At 33.5% G+C, this 23,788-nt stretch overlaps 1 protein-coding gene across 1 annotated transcript in view; it reads left to right on the top strand.

The window, feature by feature from the left end:
- Positions 1–23,442, top strand: part of MSH2 (mutS homolog 2) — a 63,182-nt gene extending 39,740 nt beyond the window's left edge. The window contains exons 9-16 of the mRNA XM_006216436.3: positions 8,820–8,943; positions 10,426–10,576; positions 13,146–13,243; positions 16,385–16,630; positions 17,829–18,033; positions 19,224–19,471; positions 21,068–21,243; positions 22,999–23,442. Coding sequence (XP_006216498.1) covers positions 8,820–8,943; positions 10,426–10,576; positions 13,146–13,243; positions 16,385–16,630; positions 17,829–18,033; positions 19,224–19,471; positions 21,068–21,243; positions 22,999–23,169 — 1,419 coding nt within the window. The 3' untranslated portion in view covers positions 23,170–23,442. The remainder of the gene's footprint in view (positions 1–8,819; positions 8,944–10,425; positions 10,577–13,145; positions 13,244–16,384; positions 16,631–17,828; positions 18,034–19,223; positions 19,472–21,067; positions 21,244–22,998) is intronic.
- The last annotated feature ends 346 nt before the right edge of the window (positions 23,443–23,788 follow it).

The following is a 23,788-nucleotide window of genomic DNA, read 5'->3' as shown; positions in this document are numbered from 1 at the left end:
GATTGAGCTAATTTTTATTTTTTCCTAGGCTTAGCTTTGTATATAAATGCTTCAGGTGTTTTTGTGGCTGTTTTCTGTAAATCTTATAGAAAGATTTTCTATTTTTGAAGTAAATGTAGAGCAAAACAACCCCAAGACAAGGTTAAAAAAAAAGCAGTGATTTTTGACAACAAAGAAACAATATTAGTTTATTGGGTGATTCAGTGAGATATATTAACAATTTTAAACCTTTCTGTATGTATTTGGACCATTTTATCTTTGATCTTAGTTTTCACATACACTTATAATTGATATTTCATCTATTGGAAAAGTTGTGACTTTAGATAAATTTTTATTGAAAATATCAAGACAAAAAAATTGAAGTCTTTTTTTAAAAAGCCACAATTGTATAATCCTGATACAGCTATATCATCATTATATGAATATATATAACTTATAAACTTACATATAAATAAACTATATAAATAACTGCATATAAATGCTTTAAAATTTTTGTTCTTGGAAACAAAAAAGAAATACAAAAAGAGGGAAGTATTCATATTCTCCCACCTAGAAGTAACTCTCAAAACACATTGACATTTTTTGCTTATAGTTATCCTTCAAAAAACAAAACACTGTTTTTGTAAAACTGATACCTATATTCAAACAGTACAGAAAGATAGAGATATGAAAGTTAAAAATATCCTCCACATCTACCACGCAGAAATAATCGTTATTAACATTTAGTCTTTATCAAGTGTGGGTGGTATTGAAGGTTTAGGGGACAGATGTTGATATTTTGTGTTTTAGTCCCTTACAACATTGTCCCACTCAGAATCCTAGTAGTGCCCTCATTGAGAGACAGTTAATGGTACAGCTCACAGTCTTTTTATGGATACATACAGACAGATGCATAGATTACTTAGAGAAAGGGGCTCATGCTATGGATGTTGCTTTTAATTTTAAAAGGTTTCAACTTAATGTTTTTCAGTGTAACAGAAAAAAAATTATGGGAGGGAATTGTTGAACTTCCAGTAAATGACTTTTCACCACAAGAGAGGGAAAATAATCTAAAAGATAGGTTAAAGAAACAAATTAGAAAAAATATGAAGAGATTGGAGATTTCTTTGAAGGACATGTTTCAGTTTTGGATAGTATTAATTACCTGCTCTGAAAGTTGAACAGTTAACCACTCTCATATGTGCTTCTACAGAACTCTCATACCTCTTGTTTTTAATAATTATATTTTAACATTGGCCAGGTCTAAAATATGCACAATATGCCTGTATCCTTAATTCCAGTTTCCATGCTGTTTAATGTTCATGTTTATATGTAACTGGATTCAGTGACCACCATGTCCTTTTTATTGTGGCTTCTTTTTCATTCCTGGGTTTAAAAATGTTTGATTCCATTTTTATTTAGCTAGATTTGTTTTTCAGGTGTTTTGTTTTTTTTAAAAAGAAAAGTTGATGGATATTATAGTCCTTGAATTATTTCATGCTTGATAAAAGTATCTGTCTTTTAGCTTTATTCTCAAACAGATCTTCATGATTGTAGTTACAGCTTTCCTAAACTTTGAGGGTGATGCCCCCCTACCTACAGATGTTCAGTGTTGATGAAATGCCTGTTACCACTCTGATTTACTACCACTCCCTCCTCCCCACCCTCCTGCACACCCCTACATTCCAGGTGATGTACTCTTCCTGCCTGGATGCCTGAAGAACTCTTCCTTCTTGTTCTCTTGCCTTCACTCCTTTTACTCTTTCCCCTTTATCTTACCCTATTTTCCTCTTTGTGGTGCCCTAGGCCTTTAGCTTTTTTTCCTTCCCTCCCTCTTTCCTTCTCCCTTCTTTCTTCCTATCCATATCCTTTCTCCCATTAATTTCTCCATCCTCTTTCCTACTTTCTGAGGTATTTAAAAGTTTTAAAATTTGACTGTAAAATATTTGTCATACATAATATGGTCAATATGTATATTCTCACTACAAAGTCCTATTTGCACACATCCCTCCACAGAAGTACCTGCTATCCTGGAATTTGTGTTTTATTATTGTTTTTATGCATTTCATTAATATGTACTATCGATTATTTCTAAACTTTATAAATAATATTTTCTTACCAGTATTTTGGTTGAAATTGTATTTAAGAATTAACTTAGGGGAGAATCAGTGTCATTATAGCATTGAATCTTTCTGTCCATGAACATTATATCTTTCCTTTTTTTTTCCTTTCCAGTGATTATATTTTTTAAAGTGAATTTACATAAAATTAACCATTTTAGCGTGCGTATACTATTCATTGGCATTTAGTACATTCACAATGTTGTGCAGCCACCACCACTTAGTTTCAAAATATTTTCATTACATCAAAAGAAAACCTATACCTATTAGCAGTTACTCTCCTACACAGTTTCCCCAGATGCTGACAACCACTAATCTACTTTTTGTCTCTACAGACTTGCCAGTTTTAGACATTTCTTATAAATGGCGTTATTACAGTGTGTGGCCTTTGTGACTGGCTTCTTTTACTTAGTATGACATGTTCGAGGTTCAGCCACATTGATGCTTAATATCAGTGCTTCACTCTCTTTTACTGCTTAATAATTTTCCATTGTATGGATATACATTTTGTTTATCTCTTCAGTTGTTGATGGACATGTAGATTGTTTCTACCTTTTGGCAATTAAGAATAGTACTCCTTTGAACAGTCACGTACAAGTATTTGTTTAGTCCTTCCTAGGAGTAAAATTGCTGGGTCATATGGGAATTTTATGTTTAACTTTTTGAGGAATCACTAAACTGTTTTCCATAGTCACACCATTTAACATTCCCACCAGCAATATATGAAGATTCCAGTTTCTCCACATTGTTGCTAATACTTGTTATTTTCTTGCCTTTTTTTGCTTTGTTTTATTCTGTTGTTTGTTTTAATAGCCATCCTAGTGGTTGTGATGTTGTATTCCATTGTGGTTTTGATTTGTATTTCCCTGTTGTCTAACGATAAGCATCTTTTTATATTTTGTTGACCATTTTATATACTTGGAGAAATACTCATTCAGATTCTTTTCTCATTTTTAAATTGGGTTGTCTTTCTGTTGTTGAGTTGCAGGAGTTCTATATATATTCTGGATACTAGACCCTTTTTCTAGGAAGTATGTATTTCTTTCTGAGCTTTCCAATTGCCAAAAGTTGTTCATAGTGATTGCTTACTATTTTTAAAAGCACCACTGTATTTACAGATAGATTGCCTATTTATTTTAAATACGATTTATTTGTGCCTCCCTTGATATTTCCTCCTTTCCACAGTTTGTTTTTTAGAGAATCAGCTTGTGACTTTTAAAATCTTCTTTTGTATCTTTATTTTCACATTAATTTCCATTCTTACATATACATATTTCATCTGTTTTTGGTCTCTTTTCATCCTCTTCAGTTGAGTGTTCCCAATTTTTCCAGACTTCTCTTTTTTACTAAGCATTTAAGATTATTCTTTTCCTTCTGTGTGTTGCTTTAGCTGAATGCATCCTGTGAGTTTCGAGAGGTACAATTTCTTACTCAGTTTTAAGTCTTTTATTCCCATTATCATTTGTTCTTTGGTTTGTCTCTTGTTTAGAAATAAGTTTTTAAATTTCGAAGATTGATGTGTGTCAATTTCATAAAAGTTCTCCATGTACTTGTAGATTACATGTGCTCCCTAATTTTTTTAACCTTTTTTATTGATTCATAATCATTTTACAGTGTTGTGTCAAATTCCAGTGTTCAGCACAATTTTTCAGTCATTCATGGACATATACACACTCATTGTCACATTTTTTTCTCTGTGATTTATCATAACATTTTGTGTATATTTCCCTGTGCTATACAGTGTAATCTTGTTTATCTATTCTACAATTTTGAAATCCCAGTCTATCCCTTCCCACCCTCCACCCTGTGCTCCCTAATTTTGGTTGCAAATTTCTCTATATGTCCATTAGATGAAGCATTAGTTGTTTCGTTCACATTGTCAGGATATTTGCTAATTTTTGTTCTACTGAGTTACTGAGAAAAATGTGGATTTCTTCATATGATTCAGGTCATTTTTTCTTCATACATTTTCAAGGCACAGAGTTGTCATTTCTTTGTGGTGACTTGAACCTCCTTCATTCTTTAGGGACACTACCATTAGTAATGCCTTTTGCCTTAGATTTATTTTGTCTGATAATAAGAAAGAAATGCCAGAGTCTGATAAGAAAGCAATGCCAGAGTCTTTTTCATTTTTTACCTGGTGTATCTTTTCCTATACTTAGAGAGTCTTCATGGTTTAAATAAAACTTACAGCTAGATTTTATTTTTAGATTTAATTTGATAATTTCTTTTTTTTTTTAAGTGGCAGTTCGGATTTCTTTCTACTAAATTATATTGTGATTTCTTTTCTTTCTGATTCTCCTACCTGTTCTCTCTTACTTTTATATTGATCAGGTGTAAAAAGTTTCGTTTTGCCTCTTCTCATTCTTCTCCCCCATCCTATCGCACATGCACTGATTTGAAGTTACTCACAAATTTTTTAAAAATGTATGCTTAACTCATCAAAGTCAAAGGACTATCAGCATCTTCTCACTTACCCTCCAAAATATCAGGACCTTACAATACCTAAGATCAGATGACATTTCTTCATTATTGGCTGGTTTTTCAGTTCTACTTTTTTATCCCTTAGATTTCTATTCTATATAGTCAGCGTTTAGTTTAAATTTGCCCATATCATATCACTTTCTTTGTTATTCATTTCTCCTTCCTGGATATTCTTTAGGAGTTCCTTTATTGAGAGGTCTGTTAGTCAGGTTTTGTTTGATTGGAGGTGTCTGTATTTCAGCCTTGTTCTTGAAGGATATTTCATCTAGTTGTACAATTCCAGATTGACAGCTACTTTTCCTTAGTACCTGTAAGATTGTATTCCACTGTCCTTTGGCTTACACTATTATTGTTTATGAGTCTTGGTCCAGATGTTTGTTCCTTTTACTACTCTGGGTCCAAAAGTGGGTTTCTTTTTATTTTTCCCATTTGGATTTGCTATGTTTTCTAAATCAGAGAATTCATGTCTTTTATCGGTTCTAGAAAATTAATCAATTATTATCTCTTTGAATATTGTGTTTCTTCATTCTCTTTTTCTAAAACTGATTGGACATTCTTTTTTTTGCCATGTATCTTGCTGCTCTCTTTGTGATGATTACTTCAGGTTGTCTAATTCTGTAACTTATATGTTTAACAATCCATTGGGTTTTTTTTTCTCCAATGATTATATTTTTCATTTATAGAAGTTATTTGGTTCATTCCTAACTCTGCCTAGTCTTTTTTTTTAAGTAATAACTTTTCTTTGCTCATGTGTTCCATTCTCTATTATTGTTATTTAAACATTTAAAATATATCTAATATTCTATCTCTAAAATTTCTTGAGTTTAAATCTGCTCCTTGCCTTGTTTCTACTGAGTCTTCCCCCCACCTCTGCCTACCTTTTTTTTTTTTTAATTCTCTTGTTCTTGGTGGCTTGTTTCCTTGTTCTGTATATTTAGATTGTGAATTCTCATTTATCTGGGTTCTGTCTGTGCAAATCATACATCCCTTCAGATAAAATTTGCTTTTGCCCTATACCCTACAGTGTAATTAACCCAGGGACACTTTTTAAGAGCGAAGATTTAGCTGCTGAAGAAGAAACCTTGAATAAATAATGGTGGCTTAAACAGGAGTAGGGGTTTAATTTTCTGTCGTAACAGAATGAGTATAGCAGCACAGGGCTGGCAGGGCAGCCCCACTGTCTCTGCAGTCTGGCTCCTCCCTTCCTTCTCCATCCTCCTTAGGGTGTTGCCTTCATCTTGAAGTTCCAGGATGGCTTACTACCTTATCTTCACCCCAGTCAATGGGAAAGGACAAAAGGGGATGAAGAGGACATACTCTGGAAATGGTACACATCATTTCTGCTCACATTCTGTTGGTCGGAATTTAGTCATATGCCCATATCAGCTGCAAGGGAAGCAGGAAAATGTAGCCTTTGTTCTTAGCAGTTATGTCCCTTGTGAAAGAAATATTGTCATTTTTATCAGTGTAGAAGGAGGGGATAATAGAAATGGTTACAACCAGCAGCTTCTTTCACTGACAACCCAAATAGTAGACATTTGAAATCCCAGCCCCAGTGAAGGTAGGTTTTCAGCTACACGTTGCCAGGGAGGAGATTCTGGCCCACCTGCCTTTTACCAGGGGCCCAGGCTGATAGAGGCAGGTTTCCCTAATTGTTACTGTTTATCATGAGTTAAGTTTTTAAAATGGTACCCCTGGCCTGGCTTTATGCTAGGGACTCTTGACTTGTATAGGAGCTCAGACATTAATTTTCTCTAACTCAACTATACATTTATTTGAAAACATTTTTATAATATTTTATCTAGTATTTCTCAGATAGTGGAGTTTTTTGGCTTTTTTTTAACATTTTTTATTGATTTATAATCATTTTACAATGTTGTGAGGCTTTTTTTTTTAAGATGATATCTAGTATCTTCCATATTTTCTCTTCTCTAATTACTTTAATCTCTGTCTTTCATATGAATTTTCTCTGATTATATCAGGTCTTTTCTACTGTATCAGTACAGGTAGTTTGATTCAACAATATCTCTTCTCTTTGTTTTGTTGTATTTATTTGTATTTTAATGTATTGTTAGGATCCAACTTCCCTTCCTCCTTTTTATCTTGTTTCTTGATTTCATTATCTTGTTTTTTGGAGTTCTAGGCCTGGGTTTATTTTGTTCTATCTCCTTTGTGCAATAGGTGTATTTCTGGTCCTGAGTAGGTAATATATGTCTTGTTGATTAGAATACCTCAGTTCTGGGTTAGAAAACTTAGTTGAGTGGTATGTTTTGTTATCCCAGATTATTTGGGAGGAGTAATGTATTGCTGAAGGATACCCCATTTGGTGTGTGGCCCTAAGAATATTTAGTAAGTTAGAGCCCACTCATTCCCTGTCCTTTGTTTCACTTGGGTCTCCCAGCAGCACTTTCTGAATAGTATTCCCCCATCTGCAGAAGGAAAATGTAAGGATACCAATTCAACTTTCTTCTCTCCAGATTGGAATTCTTAGTGAGAATTCTCAGGGTTTTGTTGGCTCACCAGTGGGTTTCTGGAAAGTGAGGATGAGGATGGGAACTTAGCCTGGCTCTGCTTCACTTCTCTTAAGTTTCATTGGCAGAAGCCAGTCGGTAACACTGTCAACCCACCATTGTAGCATAATTTTTTTCCTTGGAATTATCATAAGTCTTGGTCCTTGTATCTAAATCATCTTCATTGTCTGTTTAAATAACTGTATAACATTCAATTGATGTTCCATTGTGCAAATATTATGCTGTTCTGTTATTTCCAGGTTTTGTTGTAACAGATTTGTGAAGATTTTGTTCATCCTTGTGTTGTTTGCTTCTGTTGCATTATTTCCGTAGATTGAATTCCTAGGAGGAGAATTGCTGTGTTCCAGAGTATAACAAATATCTCTTGAGTCTTGTCTCATATTGCTTTTTCTTTTTTAAAGGTTATAACAATTCAGAGTCTCACCAGAAATGAATGAGTATACTAATTTCACTGTACCCTCGTTAGTATTTGGTGGTAGATTTTTTTTCTTTTAAAAAAACAGCTGTAAAATAATATCTTAAGGTTGCTTAAATATTCATGTCTTGTATTATTATAGAGCTTTAGCATTTTTCTATGGGCTAGCTTACTACGTATTTTTTCATCTGTGAGTTGTATGTTTTTATACTTGCCCATTTAATGATGTTTTTCTCATACATGCAAACAAGTGCTTTTTTATAAAAGAAAATATCATCCTTTACATGTTAATATTTTGCAGAGCTATTTTTAGTCTTTTATATCTTTTTAAAAATTAGGTTTATTCAAAAATTTAAATTTTAGTGTATTATATAATTAAATCTTATTTTCTTGGTTTAAATTGAGAAAGTTATTTGGTAATTTTTTTTAAGTTTCTTTTGTTTCTACTTCAAACTGCATTTTTACTTTCGGGAGTTTTCTTTGTTTGTTTTGGGAGGGAGGTAATTAGGTTTATTTATTTACTTGTTTATTTTCATGGAGGTACTGGATTGAACCCAGGACCTTGTGCATACTAAGCACACATTCTACCACTGAGCTATACCGTCTCTCGGTTTGATAAATATTTTGGTCTCTTTTTTTTGCTAACTTTCTGTAATGTGATTTTATTCTTGCGGTGTTCGATATTCGTATGTGAAGAAGATTGTGCTCTGATTAAGTAGATAGTAATTGGGAGGAATTTATATCAGTCCCACTTACTGAATTTTAAAAAATCTCCTTGTTTTAGAAAAGTGACTTTTACATTTTGTTTTTATATAAAATAAGGTCTTTTTAGTAGTTCTTAACGTCTATAAGGATAGGCTTCATTCTTTTTAAAAAATATTCTGTTGTAACTTTGTTAAAATTTTAGTCATTTTGTTTTAAAAGGGATTTCAAGAGTTAACTTTTGAGATCCCTAAGATGGATCCTTGGTTTGAACAAAAAATACACATTCTATTATTAGTCTTTGAACATTGTATAGGGAAAAATAATGAATACTATTAGTGACAAAAGCATCATTAGCATTGTCTGTTTGATTTGAACAATTTTTGTAAATCTAGAGGTCTAAGTTCCTAATCCATGAAACTCTTTACATCTGTTAATGGACATTTCTTATAGTTGTGACTGAATAGCTTACAGATAGTGAATCATTTAACTCAAAACATTAGTGAAAAATAAATAAAGCAAAATACTCATGATTTTCATATTTATCCATCATTTACAAAATTTAGCTATTCTTTGTTCTGTCTATAGGTGGAAAACCATGAATTCCTTGTAAAACCTTCATTTGACCCTAACTTGAGTGAGTTAAGAGAAATAATGGATGACTTAGAAAAGAAGATGCAGTCAACATTAATAAGTGCAGCTAGAGACCTGGGTAAGATTGGGTCTTGGAGGTTTGAGTAATTCTTTTGTCTATATAGTATTCACACTGGTGCCAGAATTACCTTCCTGGAAGACACAGTTGATCACGCCACTTCTTGTTTAAAGTGCCAGCCCCCTTTTCTACTGATTAAAATTACATTTAAAGTTTATATACAGAGTTCTTTACATTTGGAGCCTGGCCTGACCTTCCAGATTCATCTCTTACTAATTTTCCTGATTACAGGATGACCCCACGTTCCTGCCAAACAAATCACCCGGCATAACCTTCCATTATGTCTTTTATTTTTTTAACTTTTACTTTATTTTTATTTTTATTTTTTTAGCATCATGTAAGACCTGTTTTAAATGTCACCTCCTCTACTAGCCTAATTCTACTAGGAGTAGTTCATTGACTTGGCTTCGGGCTTCCCAGTCACTTCATTAATATCAAATTTAAAAAAATTATTAGATTTAAATTTCCTAAATTATTAATTCCCTAATTAGTCTTACACAGTTTTGTTCTGTTTTGCCCTGAATTTATAAACCTCTTTGTTCTGAGCATCTCCCAAATGTATGTTGAACAAATAAATCTTAGCATATTAGAAGACCCCTCACAGCAGTAAAACTCTTGTATATGCCCATAACAACATACATAAAAATTTCTGCTAATAGTGTCCATGGAGAGTCCATACACGGACTAGATCCTAGATTTAAACATCTTTACCTTGAAGGATATTGAAATTCACCCTTCTCATTTCATAGCTCTCTCCATGTTCTGTCTATGGTCTCTTTCTTCCCTAGTTGAGTGAGTTCTGTCTTTAGTTGTTTGCTGCTTCTCATATTCCACAGTTATACTTTAGCAAGTAATTTGTAGATAATTGTCTCTCTCTGGTTTGGAGTCTAAGGATCACATTGATGAATGAGATTAAGAGGAAAGAACAAAGATAAAAACTCAGAAATCGTAGGTGCATAAAGTCTAACTGATTGATCATTTGTTTTGTAAAGTTTCCTACACTTAACACAAAGTATATGTCCTCGTTTTTCTAGAGCTTCAGAGTCTGTCTCAAGGTTTTGTTTGGAAAGTCTATTTGTTTTCTGTAGTTATTCTCCACATTAGTTCCAGAGAAATGCTTTGATTAACTAAAGAACCCTCATGCAGAACTCCTCAGGGGCAATGGCCATATCTTATTTTTCCTCATACCCACAGCATCTACAACAGTGTGTGCTGCCCGCTGCCATGTCACGTCAGAAGCGAACATTGATCAGGGAGTTTAAGGATTCTGTAGATATCCTTAACTCATGTAGTTTTTGAGTGAAGTAAAGTGAAGTAGGATGTGAATCTTTCTCAGTTAGATAATACTAATAATTTTAAGTATGCTGTCATATAATAAAAGTATATTTTTCACTATTTAGATTTAAGTATTTTAAACACTTACATTGAAAAATGGCTGTGGATATCTATGACATACTTTTTCTTTTTTCCCTGATCATGAAGGTTTGGATCCTGGCAAACAGATTAAACTGGATTCCAGCACACAATTTGGATATTACTTTCGTGTAACGTGCAAGGAAGAAAAAGTGCTTCGTAATAATAAAAATTTCAGTACAATTGATATGCAGAAAAATGGTGTTAAATTTACCAACAGGTTTGTCAGCCTATGTTAAGCCTTCAATAGTCCCATGAAACTATTCTCTGATGAAATGTGAATTTCTGTGATAAGGATGTTTTGCCTTATTTATTTTTAATTAATATATGACATAAGATAAGCTTGAAGCTTTTTTTCTTACAAGAGCTTGGTCAGGTATCCCAGCAGCACTTGTTAAATAATTCACCTTTTCTTCACTGACTGACATAGCCCTTTAGGTCTGTTTTTAAGATTATTCTTTCACGTATCTGTCTTACCATCCTTTTATCAATGTGAAATAGATTGTATTACATTTAATTTTATGTTTCCATATCTATTAAACTTAGTTCCCCTTTATATCTCTGTTAGTTATTTTCACATTTATTTTTTCTAAGAAAACTTTGTTATCTTTTACAAGTCAAAATTTTCTCATATATCTATTGAATATATACCAGTTACTTTAGGGAGATGTCTCCCAGCCTTAATGAAGTCATTCATTAGATTACAGCATTTTTTAAAAGTTCCATGTTGAAAAAAATCTTACCAATTTTTTTCTGCCTTTTCTCTTGCTGATGTTAGGAAGTTCCTGAGGTAAATTATTTATAGGTGGTAAAAGAATTATTTAAAAATAAGTCTTATGTAACTGGAGGAGTGGGGATATTTATCCTTTCTCTTCTGTACTACACTGGAACTTACGGACAGCTTTACTCCCGCCCCTCCTGGATATGCTTAGTACTTTACGAGTAGTTTTTGTATTTATGATCCTTTTTTATCCGTTTATTTAGAAAGTGTTTTGAGTGTCTGTTATATGCAGATACTATTCTAGGCGTTCAGTGAAAAGTCAGTCTGTTTATAGTTACTTTCTCATGACAACTTTCTGAAATAAATAGGACAGGTCATATTTCTCTCACTTTTTAGATGCCGAAACTGAAACTCTAGTTCCCCAGGATTGGACAACTAGTAACAACAGATACTCAAACCTAGATCTTCTGTTGCCAAATTCATTAGTTGCTGCTTTTCAGTCACACTATATTCCTGAATCAAGAAATTGATGTATGTTATAACTAACCAGTGGGTGATTCAAAGCACCGGTCTCACTTTTATAATGTCTTTGCCTCTTACTTTTCTTCCTTTAATTCTTTTATTTGCCTGTTTCATAAGTCTTTTTTTGCCTGTGTACTGTTCTCGTGCTGTATATGTGTTTTGCTGTTGTCTGATTCCATCAAGTTCACAGTTACTGCCTGGGTTGACTAGTATCCTCCTCCTGATAAGTACTTCCCCTTCTTTCTCTTTTCCTTTATGACCCCCTCATCTTGTCTTTTTGTTTTTAATTTCATTCCCTTCCTTTGATACTAATGAATATTTTTTCTCCACTTTATTCCCATCTTTCTTTAGCATTATTTCAACCTGTAATTTTTGTTTTGTCTTTAAATTGCTCAGTAAGATTGTTTTCAAAACATTTTCCTTAGTTTAACAACTTTCAATATTAAACCGTGTGTGGTGTTGTATTTATTTATCAGATTATAGTTGATTTATATTATTAGTTTCAGGTGTACAGCATAGTGATTCAGTATTTTTATAGTTTATACTCCATTAAAAGTTATAAGATAATGGCTATAATTCCCTGTGTTATACAATATATCTTTGTTGTTTATTTATCTTATACATAGTAGTTCTTATCTCTTAATCCATGCTCCTTATGTGCCCTTCCCCCTTCCCTTTCCCCACTGGTAACCACTAGTTTGTTTTCTGTATTTGTGAGTTTGTTTCTGTTTTGCTGTATACATTCATTTTATTTTTTAGATTCCACATGTAAGTGATAACTACAGTATTTGTCTTTCTGTGACTTAATTTCACTAAGTATAATATTCTCTAGTTCCATCCACATTGCTGCAAATGGCAGAATTTCATTGCTTTTTATGATTGAGTAACATTCTATCACACATGTATCACATATGGTTTTTTTTGTTTTTTTTGGTTTTTTGGCTGCAAGGACTTGTTTTTATTTTATTTTTAAAATTTTTTTATTGAAGTGTAGTTGATTTATAATGTTAGTTTCAGGTGTACAGCAAAGTGATTCAGTTACAATTTTTTTCTTTTCAGATTCTTTCCCATTATATATTATTACAAGACATTGAGTATAGTTCCCTGTGCTATACATTAGGTCCTTGTTGTTTACTTTATGTATAGTAATACACACACCACGTATTTATCCATTCATCTTTTGATGAGCACTTGGGTTGCTGCCATATCTTGGCCACTGTAAATAGTGCTGCTTGTGTATGTATTTTACAAGGGGGATGAAGACTTACTCCATTTCTGTATTTTAGAAAAGGTCACAGATCAGAATTTCACTCAAGGGATTAATTGTTAAAGCAAGAATTGTGCCAATGGGCCATTCCAAACAGCATAAATGTTAATACACTGAATTCCAGCCACATCTGCTCCTAGTTAGTTGCCTGTTTTCTACTGATATTTCCATTTTAATTATTGTTTTTATGCTTTATATGATAATACTCTGGATATATTTTATGTAGTGCACATTACCTCCAATAGATATTTTAAATTGTATCGTTATCTTGATTTGCAGTAAGTTGACTTCTCTCAATGAAGAGTATACCAAAAATAAAACTGAGTATGAGGAAGCCCAGGATGCCATTGTTAGAGAAATTGTCAATATTTCTTCAGGTAAATTTAATAGAACCAATACATTAAATGTTCCAAATATGTCCCTGTTTTTGATAATAGAAAAAACATTGGGATGCTTGAAGAGTGGTTTTTGTTGTGTTTTTTTTAAACTGTTACATACTATGGCTATTTATTATGTTAAGCTTCCTATAAAATAATGCATGCTGTATTTTGGTGGGAAAAGTAACCGGAAATTACTCTTGTACCTAGAAAGATAAGCCAGTGCAGGCTAAGAAATGGGAATATTCTGAAAAACAAAAACATGCAGAAAAGCACAAAACTTACTGTAGTGGTAACAAAGAAAAGAAACACTAAGGACTACAAGGCAGTAATGTCTTAGATGATCTGTGGACTTACACTCCAGGTTATGGAGTTAAATACCACTAAAAAGCAAATAGAAATTACACAGGAATCAAGCCTTTTGAGTTGTGTGTGCCATTTGATAGATTTTCAGAGTCCATGCTAGGGGGCACTGTTTGAGATGATTGTCTTATAATTAAGGGGAAGGCATGACCTGACTCTGTGGTACTGCCCTTAGCATGGAATGAATGTGCAGTGCAGGTAGGTGGCGATGAGTTAATCTAGAAGGCTTTGCCTATCATCATGTGTATATTGACTGTAACCTTTATTGTGCCTTTCAGAAACACACCAAAGAATTACTTTAGCCAAGTGATCAAAGTTGGCATCACCAGTAGTGGGACAAATGACGTTATATATATGCTTCCTGCTGCAGTGGGAAGGACACATTCACCTATGTATAGGCATACCTCATTTTCTTGTGCTTGCCAGTATTTTTTTTTTAAACAAATTGAAGGTTTGTGGTAACTCTGCCTTGTAAGATGATGGTTAGCATTTTTTAGCAATAAAGTTATTTTTTAATTTAAGGTGTACATACATACTATCTCACACTTAATAGACCACAGTATAGTGTAAACATAACTTTTATGTGCATTGGGTAACAAAAAAAAATTGTGTGACTTGCTTTATGGTGATACTCACTTTATTGTGGTGGTCTGGACTTAAACCTGCAGTATCTCTGAAGTATACCTATAGTATTGACCAAAATGTTTAACCTGAATAGTAATAAGAAAAAAGAATTAGATAAAATTAGATTACAGGATATACTTTTTAAGGCCTGAACTCTTTAAAAATGTCAGTGTCATGGAAGCAAAAAAGAACTGGGCAGGCTCTGTTCTAGATAAAGGAGACTTAAAGGGACGGGACAGTCAAAGGCAGTGGATAGATGACCCTTCGTTGGATCCAGGGCTCGGAGTTGGAATTGAGGAATTGCTGTAAAGGGGACTCTTGGGACAAATTGGCAAAGTTTAGTGTGAAATAATATGGTATCAGTGTCACATTTCTTGGGTATGTATTGTGATTAAGTAGGAAGATGTCCTTGTTCTTAGGATATGCGTGCTGAATTATTTAGGGGTGATAAGTCACTTAAAAAGTATGAGCATGCATAATTCTATAAAATGTTTACTACTGAATTTTTATAGTAAATCAGAAATAAAAATAAAACTTTTAAAGTGTTTTAGTATACTTTATATATTTGTGTTGAGATGAATGAAATTTGTAAAGATTACATTTTTGCTTGGTGGTATCAGATAATCTTTTAGTTGAGTTATGTTCCTGAGCCTAGATTGCATTTTAAGGATCCTAAAAAACACTATATGTTCAAACTGGGAGTTTTTCTCAAAAATAATAATTAATATTCATTAGGCGCCTAATAGGTTAAAGCTGCTAGATTTTAATATTTAAATTGAAGGTTTTGTATTTGGAGTCACCTTGAATTTAAATGAAACTTCGTCATAGTCTAATATACACATCATAAACTATCTTTATTAAAAATGTAGTGGGTCATTTTTGTAGTTTTCTATCTTGCTGTTAAATCAGACAAGGTGGTCTGTTAAGAGCCAGATGATGTGAGATACCAAGTATAGACTCTTTAATTAAGAGGCTTTTGGTTTTTTAAAAAAATATTTATTATAAACCTATTTTGTTGGTATGTTAGAAATTATATGAATTAAAGTAATTATAGTAAGACTCCAGTAATATCTAGGTAACTCACAGGTTCCTGTTGCTGCTTGATAGGGTAGTGTGGACTCTTTCCCACCCCACTCCCATCCCCTGTAAGTGGTGAAACAGTAAGAATTATTTGTATTTGACCATTTATAAGTTAATTTTTATTTTCAAAAAATACTTTATCACTTTTATGGGGAACAAGGGAATCAAAGATGAGTCAAATTTCCTGCCATTTAATTAAACTTATAATGGTGTATTTTTCTAAAATTAAACGCTATTCTTTTAAATTTCTCGTGAAGCTTTTGACACATTGATGTACATGTGATAGTTCCACGTGACACATGTGTCTGTTCCACCAACTCCTCTAACCTCTTAAAATTTTTTAATCTATTCTGAAAATTTTTACCTTTTTTATTGCCTAATCACGGTTTGCTTAGCATGTGTCAGGGACTGTTAAATGTATATAATAGCTTTTATTTTTAATGTTCTAGCAGGATAGAATCTTGTTGAAAGTGTTTGAAGTGACAATTGTGAATTTAAATTTATGCTGAAATTTCACTGCATGGGGAAAAAAAAACTCAAGTGACAATCTTTTTTTTTCCCCCAAGTAACAATCTTGATGTTTACATTATATCTTGTTGCCTAGTATTTGCAGGTTTCTGAATGATAATTGTGAAATGTCACCCTGGTTTCAGTCTTTTCCAGTTTAGAAGTGTGCCTCAGTTATCACTGCACCCTGCTTTTCTTCCCTTATCAATATGTCGTGAAAGCTTTTTCTCTTTCTTTCTTCTTTTAACCTCTACTTCATTTCTTTATATAAGCAGCTATGGGCTTCTATAGTTTAGTGGATTTTGGTAAGGGAGGGCATCATACCCTATTTTTGAAATCTGTTCATAGTAGGGGAAGATGTAACAACACATTTTAACCTTAGGTTGAGTCTTAGGTGTTCCTTTCAAGTTTAGTTATGACAAACCTTTGTTAATTTTAAAAATTATATAAGTTAGGAAATGGATTTTGAATTCCCAAATGAGGGAGGGTTAAATTTATTCTTATAGCTGCTTATATGTACTTTTTTCTTATTCAGTATTCCTGTATACATTTTCTGTTTATATGCAGGCTATGTAGAACCGATGCAGACACTCAATGATGTGTTAGCTCAGCTAGATGCTGTCGTCAGCTTTGCTTATGTGTCAAATGGAGCTCCTGTTCCATATGTACGGCCGGTCATTTTGGAGAAAGGACAAGGAAGAATTACACTGAAAGCATCCAGACATGCTTGTATTGAAGTTCAAGATGAAGTTGCATTTATTCCTAATGATGTTCACTTTGAAAAAGATAAACAGATGTTCCATATCATTACTGGTAAAAAACCTAGTTGATGGGCTTTTGGGGAGTAATGTGTCCCCTGTTTTATGTTGGAGTAGAAATATATTTAAAATTGAAGGAGAAAATCCTAGTTTTTGACCTTAGAAAGAAGAACATTATTCATACTAGTTAGTAATATATTAATAATATGTGAATAAATGAATGAATGAATATGTGAATGAACAGAATGAAACTTCTAGGGATTCAGTGCATTTAAAATGAACATCTCTCTTGGGAGAGGAGAGTATAGCTCAGTAGTAGAATGCATGCTTAGTATGCATGAGGTCCTGGATTCAATCCCCAGTACCTCCATAAATAAATAAATAACCTAATGTTTCTCCTCCTCCGAAAAAATAAAAAATAAATAAAATGAACATCTCTTCCCTTTGGGCCAGACCTTCAATAGTGAGGTCATTCAAGTTCAAGCAGAATTGGCTGCTGGAATGACTTCAGCTTAGGGTAGCAATTCTTTAAAGACGTGGTACTCTATTCATATGAAACTCTAAAAAAGTAGACCTGCTTATAGGCTAATGCAGCACTCTCAAACTAAAGTATTTTGAGAGATCTTAACCAGATTCTAGAAAACAGAAGTGGTTGGGGTGGGAGTGGTAGGAGTCTTTGGGCAAATGTGTTTGGGGAGCAGTCAATGATTGTATTTTATTTCCCCAAATGAATTTTTAAGTTGTTCATATAATCTAAACCATTAATTGGTAAATTGCACATTTTCTAAAAGTAGGGTCATGTCTTTGGGTTCTAGTGTGAAGTTAACTTGATTTGAAGGATTTGCTCATACTGACCCATTGTCTAATAGATCCATTTATTAATGAGTCATACTACTTAGCTAATTAATCAATTAGGTCTGCATTTCATAAAATTATCTTTCAGGCAGCTCTGTGAGCTGTGGGGAAACGTCAGTATGGTTTTTCTAGACCATAGTCAAATTATAGGTAATTTTTCATGAGTCCTTTTGATGAAGGGCCCAGTTGAGGTTTGTCTGAAGAGAAAACAGCATTATTTTAGAGAGCAGTGTAAGGCAGTAACTGGCCATGCCTTGAGGCAGCCTGTGGCTCTGCTTCTTGTATGCTGTATCACATGACCTAAGTTATTAGTCACTAATGTGCAATTTAGAACTAACAATTTTTTAGTAGCAAAAATAAATTAATAATCTTGCTTGTTGGTATAATTTATTTTATAGGTCCCAATATGGGCGGTAAATCAACATATATTCGCCAAACTGGAGTGGTAGTTCTCATGGCCCAAATTGGGTGTTTTGTGCCATGTGAGTCGGCAGAGGTGTCCATTGTGGACTGCATCTTGGCCCGGGTAGGGGCCGGGGACAGTCAGTTGAAAGGAGTCTCCACATTCATGGCTGAAATGTTAGAAACTGCTTCTATTCTCAAGTAAGTGTGTTTCCCAGTCTTCTGGAAATGGAAATGAATGTCCTTGTCCTTTAAGAAGTAAATTTGCAGATTCATCTATAAAACATCTGCACTCTTTTATCTAGTTTAATAGTTTTACTGTGAACTTTATACACATTATACTGTCTTGAAAGGATGACTGGCCATAGTTGTGGAAAGCTTCTTTGATTTTTAAAGTTGTCTTCTTAAGGTTACTGGTAGTTGTTCACCTTACAAATGTCCCCACTACCATGCTTTTACTTGAACTATTCACACTACCTGGAACGGTCCTTCTTTGCCCTTTACCCAAGTCCTTTCTAATCTTTACAGACCCTTAATGACAGAAATTCTACTTCTCTGAAGACTTTCCTTGTCACATGAGCCTAAGGTCATGACTGTTTCTTTGAACTCTTTGACATAACTGTAATTTATTAGCTTTTTATTTTAGAGGTTATGAAATCTCTTGTCTTTATTTCACTATTTAAGAGCTTTGAAGACAGGGAGGCTATGCCTTCTGTTTCTTGGGGTCTTCTAAAGTACTTTGCATATAGTAGATCCTTAGTAAATTATGTGTTGATTATTGTTTGTGAGGAATTATAAAAGCAATACTAATGTTTGGTGTATTAATTAGTCAACAAGTTAATATTCATAACATAAAAGTTTAAAGAAATAAGTAGAAGATGCCAGTAGCATTTCACAGAAAAAGAAATGAGCAGTAAGCACATGAAGAACTGTCAGAATCTCTAATTAAAAAAAAGTTTCCCCTCCTTACATTTGGTGAAAGAGAAAAGAAAATGCTAACATCTGGTATAGGTAGGGCTGTGGCAGGCACACAGATTTATGTGATCACACAGCATTCTTTTTTTAAAATCCTGACGGATTTGATTGTCAGGAAATGAATGATAGCTGCTTTATTTGGAAATTCTTAGATTACAACTAGTGAGATTGGTAATTTAAAAGCTGTTTATTCACCATTTGTTTTCCCTTACACCAGTTGTTTGTTCATGTCCATACCCGTGTTCCTACTGAAGTTTTAGTGTTATTTATTGACTTTGTTGGATTTCTGTATATATTAAAGATAATTAATCTGTTACATTTGTGGGACTTCTTTTCCATTGTGTTGCCTTAATTTTGTTTTTTTGCATTACCACATGCTATGTCATGGGAAATTTTCATGTAATTATGTGTTTTAGGTCTGCAACCAAAGATTCTTTAATAATCATAGATGAATTGGGAAGAGGAACCTCTACCTACGATGGATTTGGGTTAGCGTGGGCTATATCAGAGTACATTGCAACAGAGATTCGTGCTTTTTGCATGTTTGCAACTCATTTTCATGAACTTACTGCCTTGGCCAATCAGATACCAACTGTTAATAATCTACATGTCACAGCACTAACTACCAAACAGAGCTTGACTATGCTATACCAGGTGAAGAAAGGTGAGTGCATACCGCTGGAGTGCTGTAAATTCAGAGTGTTACTACCTATGGAATCATTAGTAGTTGCCTTATTCTACATTAGGATGAATTATTGATGGTTTTACAAAACACATTTACCGCTTAATTTACAATCTAGGGATGGGGTCTTGGTGTATTATCTATATTTCTGTGTCTCATAGTAGAACCTCGTTTTAAAACAATCACAGAAAGAATAATCTATACTCTTGAACATCATCACTGAGGGATTTTGTACTGCCTCTCATTAGCAGCACATTTTCCTGTCAGATTAGGTACTGGATATTAACAATAAGCTTTGAAGTTCTAAGACTCTGGCTGTTACTGTTTAATAGACTGTTATAATTACTATATTGGTAAGGGTGTGTTATATAAACAAGTTAATTTAAAGCTAGGGTTTCCAGAAATCCTGAAATTCTTGGTAGTTATCAGGTAAGGGATGACTTACTCCTTGGCTTTTCACTCTTTCAGTAGTTTGTCATTAGTGGGTCTGGCAGCTAATCAGATTACTGAGTTGATGAGATTAACATACTATAAGGTTTTTATTGCTTAAACATTTCACCAGTTATCAAAATAGCTTTTTGATGGCTTTCTGATTTTTCATGAAAAATTCATTTTTCTGCATCAGTTGTATACAAATGAGATAATATTTTTGGATCTTTGTTGCTTATGCTTCCATATGAATCCTTTTGAGTTACTGTTTGCATTATTATTATTGATAGAGAATATAGATACTCCTAGTTGGACCCAGCATTTAGCATGAAGTTGAGGTTTTGCTTTTAAATCATTGTTTGTATTCTGTGTGACGAAGAAATGGGTTCAGAATACTAAAAAAGACCAGATGATGTTTGGAGAAGATAGGAATAGATACAGCCTTCACTGTGGATGTTTATCAAACATTTGCTTCTATTTTATTTTTGTTTCTCTGAGTTGTGCACATTATCCAGCTCTAGAATGCATGGGGTAAATAACTAGGCCAAAAGAAATTTACAGTTGAGGCCAGAATGGGAGCTCTGTAGTCACTCCATGAACATCATTTGTATTAAACATTTAGAAGGAATGTTAAGTTAGTTTATTTTCTGCAAATGGGGATGAAGTTAACCTACCTAGTCTGAAAATTTGCTGAACTAGATTTGGGTCAGAAATTTCATTGTCATTTGATCATAAGCCTATATTTTGAATTAAGTGCTCCTATTAATTAGTGACACATTTATCTTTTTTTCATAGTACTTTAGTTCCTCCCTTATAGAATGAGAAAACCTCAGATATATTGCATTGAATAATTTTTCTCCAGATTCAGATATTAGTCTAGCCCTTTGAGGATTATCATCAAGCTTCTCCCTGCTACTTTTATTTTTCCTACTACATTTGTCAAGTTAAAATATAGCTCTGGGTGCCAAGTCATAATCACTTTTCACTGGAGGCATAATTAAAATTCCTTTATCTGAGTTACTCTGAAACATTTGGCTAATTTATTTGAAATAATACAAAATTAAGTTTCCTAATGACAAGGTTAGTTCCATCTACGTAAATTGCTGTCTCCTCCTACTTTGCCTCACCCACTCCCCAAATTTCTTGTAGGTGTCTGTGATCAGAGTTTTGGGATTCATGTTGCTGAGCTTGCTAATTTCCCCAAGCATGTAATAGAGTACGCTAAACAAAAAGCCCTGGAACTAGAGGAGTTTCAGAATATTGGAGAACCAAGAGAATATGATGAAATGGAACCAGCAGCAAAGAGGTGCTATCTGGAAAGAGAGGTTTGTCAGACTGTTTTTGTAGTTATTTTTTTCCTATATGATTCTGATGTTTAGTTATCATTCATTATTGGTTTCACCACTACAAATATCTACATGATTGAAAGACAGCATTTCAGGTACCAGATTTCAGAAGTAGGGAATTAGAAATGTTAGTGTAGGTTTAAAATACATAATTCAAAGGAGTTACAGAGGTCCATACACGTCTTCAATTCATAAACAAATAGGTCAAGTCCAGTTAAACTGCATATTTACTCAGTGCTTAGTTAAAATGATAGAGAAATGAACATAGTTCCTGCCCTCTAGTTGTTTAGAAACTAGTCAGGGAGATAATAATTGTGAATGTGTCATAGAGAATGTGACAAAGTGGTGTGTGACAAATATTTACTCAGGAAAGCTCTCTGTGGGCAGGACGTTTCAGGTCTTGTTGAAGTAGATCTTAAATTGGGCCTTCTGACTGGTGGGTGAAATTTAGATGTTTAGACAGAAAGGTACAAGCATATGCCCAATGTATTTTTTTAAAATTAAAGAATTATTAGTTTTCTGTAATAATGAAAATAAAAGAATCTTAATTTACTTCTGGGTCCTGAAACATTTCCTGTGGTTATACATTGTGACAACTTCTTGTCACATTTTAGTTTTTACCCAGTGAATTCTTTGTTCTTACTTGAAGGATAGATGGTGTTACAATAATAGAAGATGTGTATGGTTTTTGAGCTTAAAAGATACGGTTTTATCTGTTGTAGCTATATAAGCAGGAGAAATGTGTTGTAACTTGCTAATAGTTTTAAGTATGGAAGGTTGCCATCCTGGTTATGAACTGGTCTTGGTATCAGCCCCACAAGTTATCAATGATCTGAGATTAGGTAGACTCCTTTATGTAATCTATGATTTCCAATTAGAACAGGAGTTATATACTTTTGACAATATTAATTACAATGTATTTTCTAAAATTTTAAGCTAAAGGAGACATGTAACAACACATAACTGTCAATGTTACTCTATCTAGATTTTATTTTAATTTGGAAAAAAAAGGCACTTGTTATTTAATAGAGATGTATTTCCTATTTATCTTACCATTTGCATTACCTTTCACCTTTAAGGTACTTTTATCAGCTGGCTCCCTGGTGAAAAGCTGACTTCTTAGTTTGGCTTCATATACAGTAATAAACATCATATCCTTTGCCAGGCACTGTTACTCTTTAATTCTCGCAACAGCCCTGTGTAGTTGGTAATATTATTGTCCCCATTTTATGGATGAGGAATATGTGTTCAGGAATTTGCCCACAGGACACATAGCAAGTAATAGTCATGTTCTTTGGAATGGCAATAACTAGGCAGTAAAATAAACAGAGAAGAAACATCTGTGTGTGTGTGTGTAGAGTATTAAATTTTCAGGGACTGTTTATGCCTTAACAGTATTTGTAAACCTTGAGCTCTTTTTTCCCCAGAAGGCTAAGTTTATATATCAGCTTTAAAAACTAAGGAATCTGGGAACTACTGAAATATTCAGTCTCTTTGTCATTAGCAGCTGAAAATATATTTATAAATATCTTTTTAATGACTTGCTATGAAGAAATATGATCAACTAAAGGCTTTGCCATAAATTCTAGATGGTGCGCACTTAAAATTTAACAGGATGTTTAAATATTGGGTGGCGTGTTTAGATTGAAATTTAATGAAACAATTCATTACTATTTAATGTGACTTTTAGAAAATTTATTTTAAATACTAATGGAACTTTCACATGTTTTTCAGCAAGGTGAAAAAATTATTCAAGAGTTTCTCTCCAAGGTGAAGCAAGTGCCCTTTTCTGAAATGTCAGAAGAAAACATCACAATAAAGTTAAAACAGCTGAAAGCTGAGGTGATAGCAAAGAATAATAGTTTCGTAAATGAAATCATTTCACGAATAAAGGTTACTACGTGAGAAAACTGCACTAATGAAATGAAGATAATATTAAGCTGTTGTCTGTAATGCTTTTGTATTGTTTTATATTAACCCTTTTCCCATAGTGTTGGCAGTTGATGCTTAGGATATCAAGTTAATAAAATTTTAGTATACTTTGCTCTTCCTGAGTATATTTTTAAAGATCTTTATTTTGAAAACTGAGAGCTGTAACTGAGGAATACTTAAATGGACATGGGCAGTAGTAGGCAATATGTTGAATTTTATAAATAAAATGTAGTTTTTAGAATTTGATATATGTTGTATTTCTTTGTAATGAGACTTTTACGCATATTTATTCCCAAATGGTTTGGAAGAAACAAATAGTGTAGAGACTTTGTGGGGAAAAAAAAACTAGGGGCTCTTAAAGCTAGAAGGAACCATGGAAATCATTTCCAGTGATTTCCCAGAGTGTCCATCTGTTGGCGGGAGCCAGGTTTGCTGTATATGCATTAGCCAGGGAACTTACTATAAATCCAGAGTCCTAGTGTGATCCTCCACCCCATCTGCCATTCTCCCACCCCCAGTCTGTGATGTGACTTGAACAAAATCCTTCAGATTGGGAACCCTGATTTAGTCTACTTTTATTTTACAGGGAAAG

This window comes from Vicugna pacos, chromosome 15, assembly GCF_048564905.1.
Source record: "Vicugna pacos chromosome 15, VicPac4, whole genome shotgun sequence".
Lineage (NCBI taxonomy): Eukaryota > Metazoa > Chordata > Mammalia > Artiodactyla > Camelidae > Vicugna > Vicugna pacos.
This window is presented reverse-complemented; position numbering and strand designations above follow the sequence as displayed.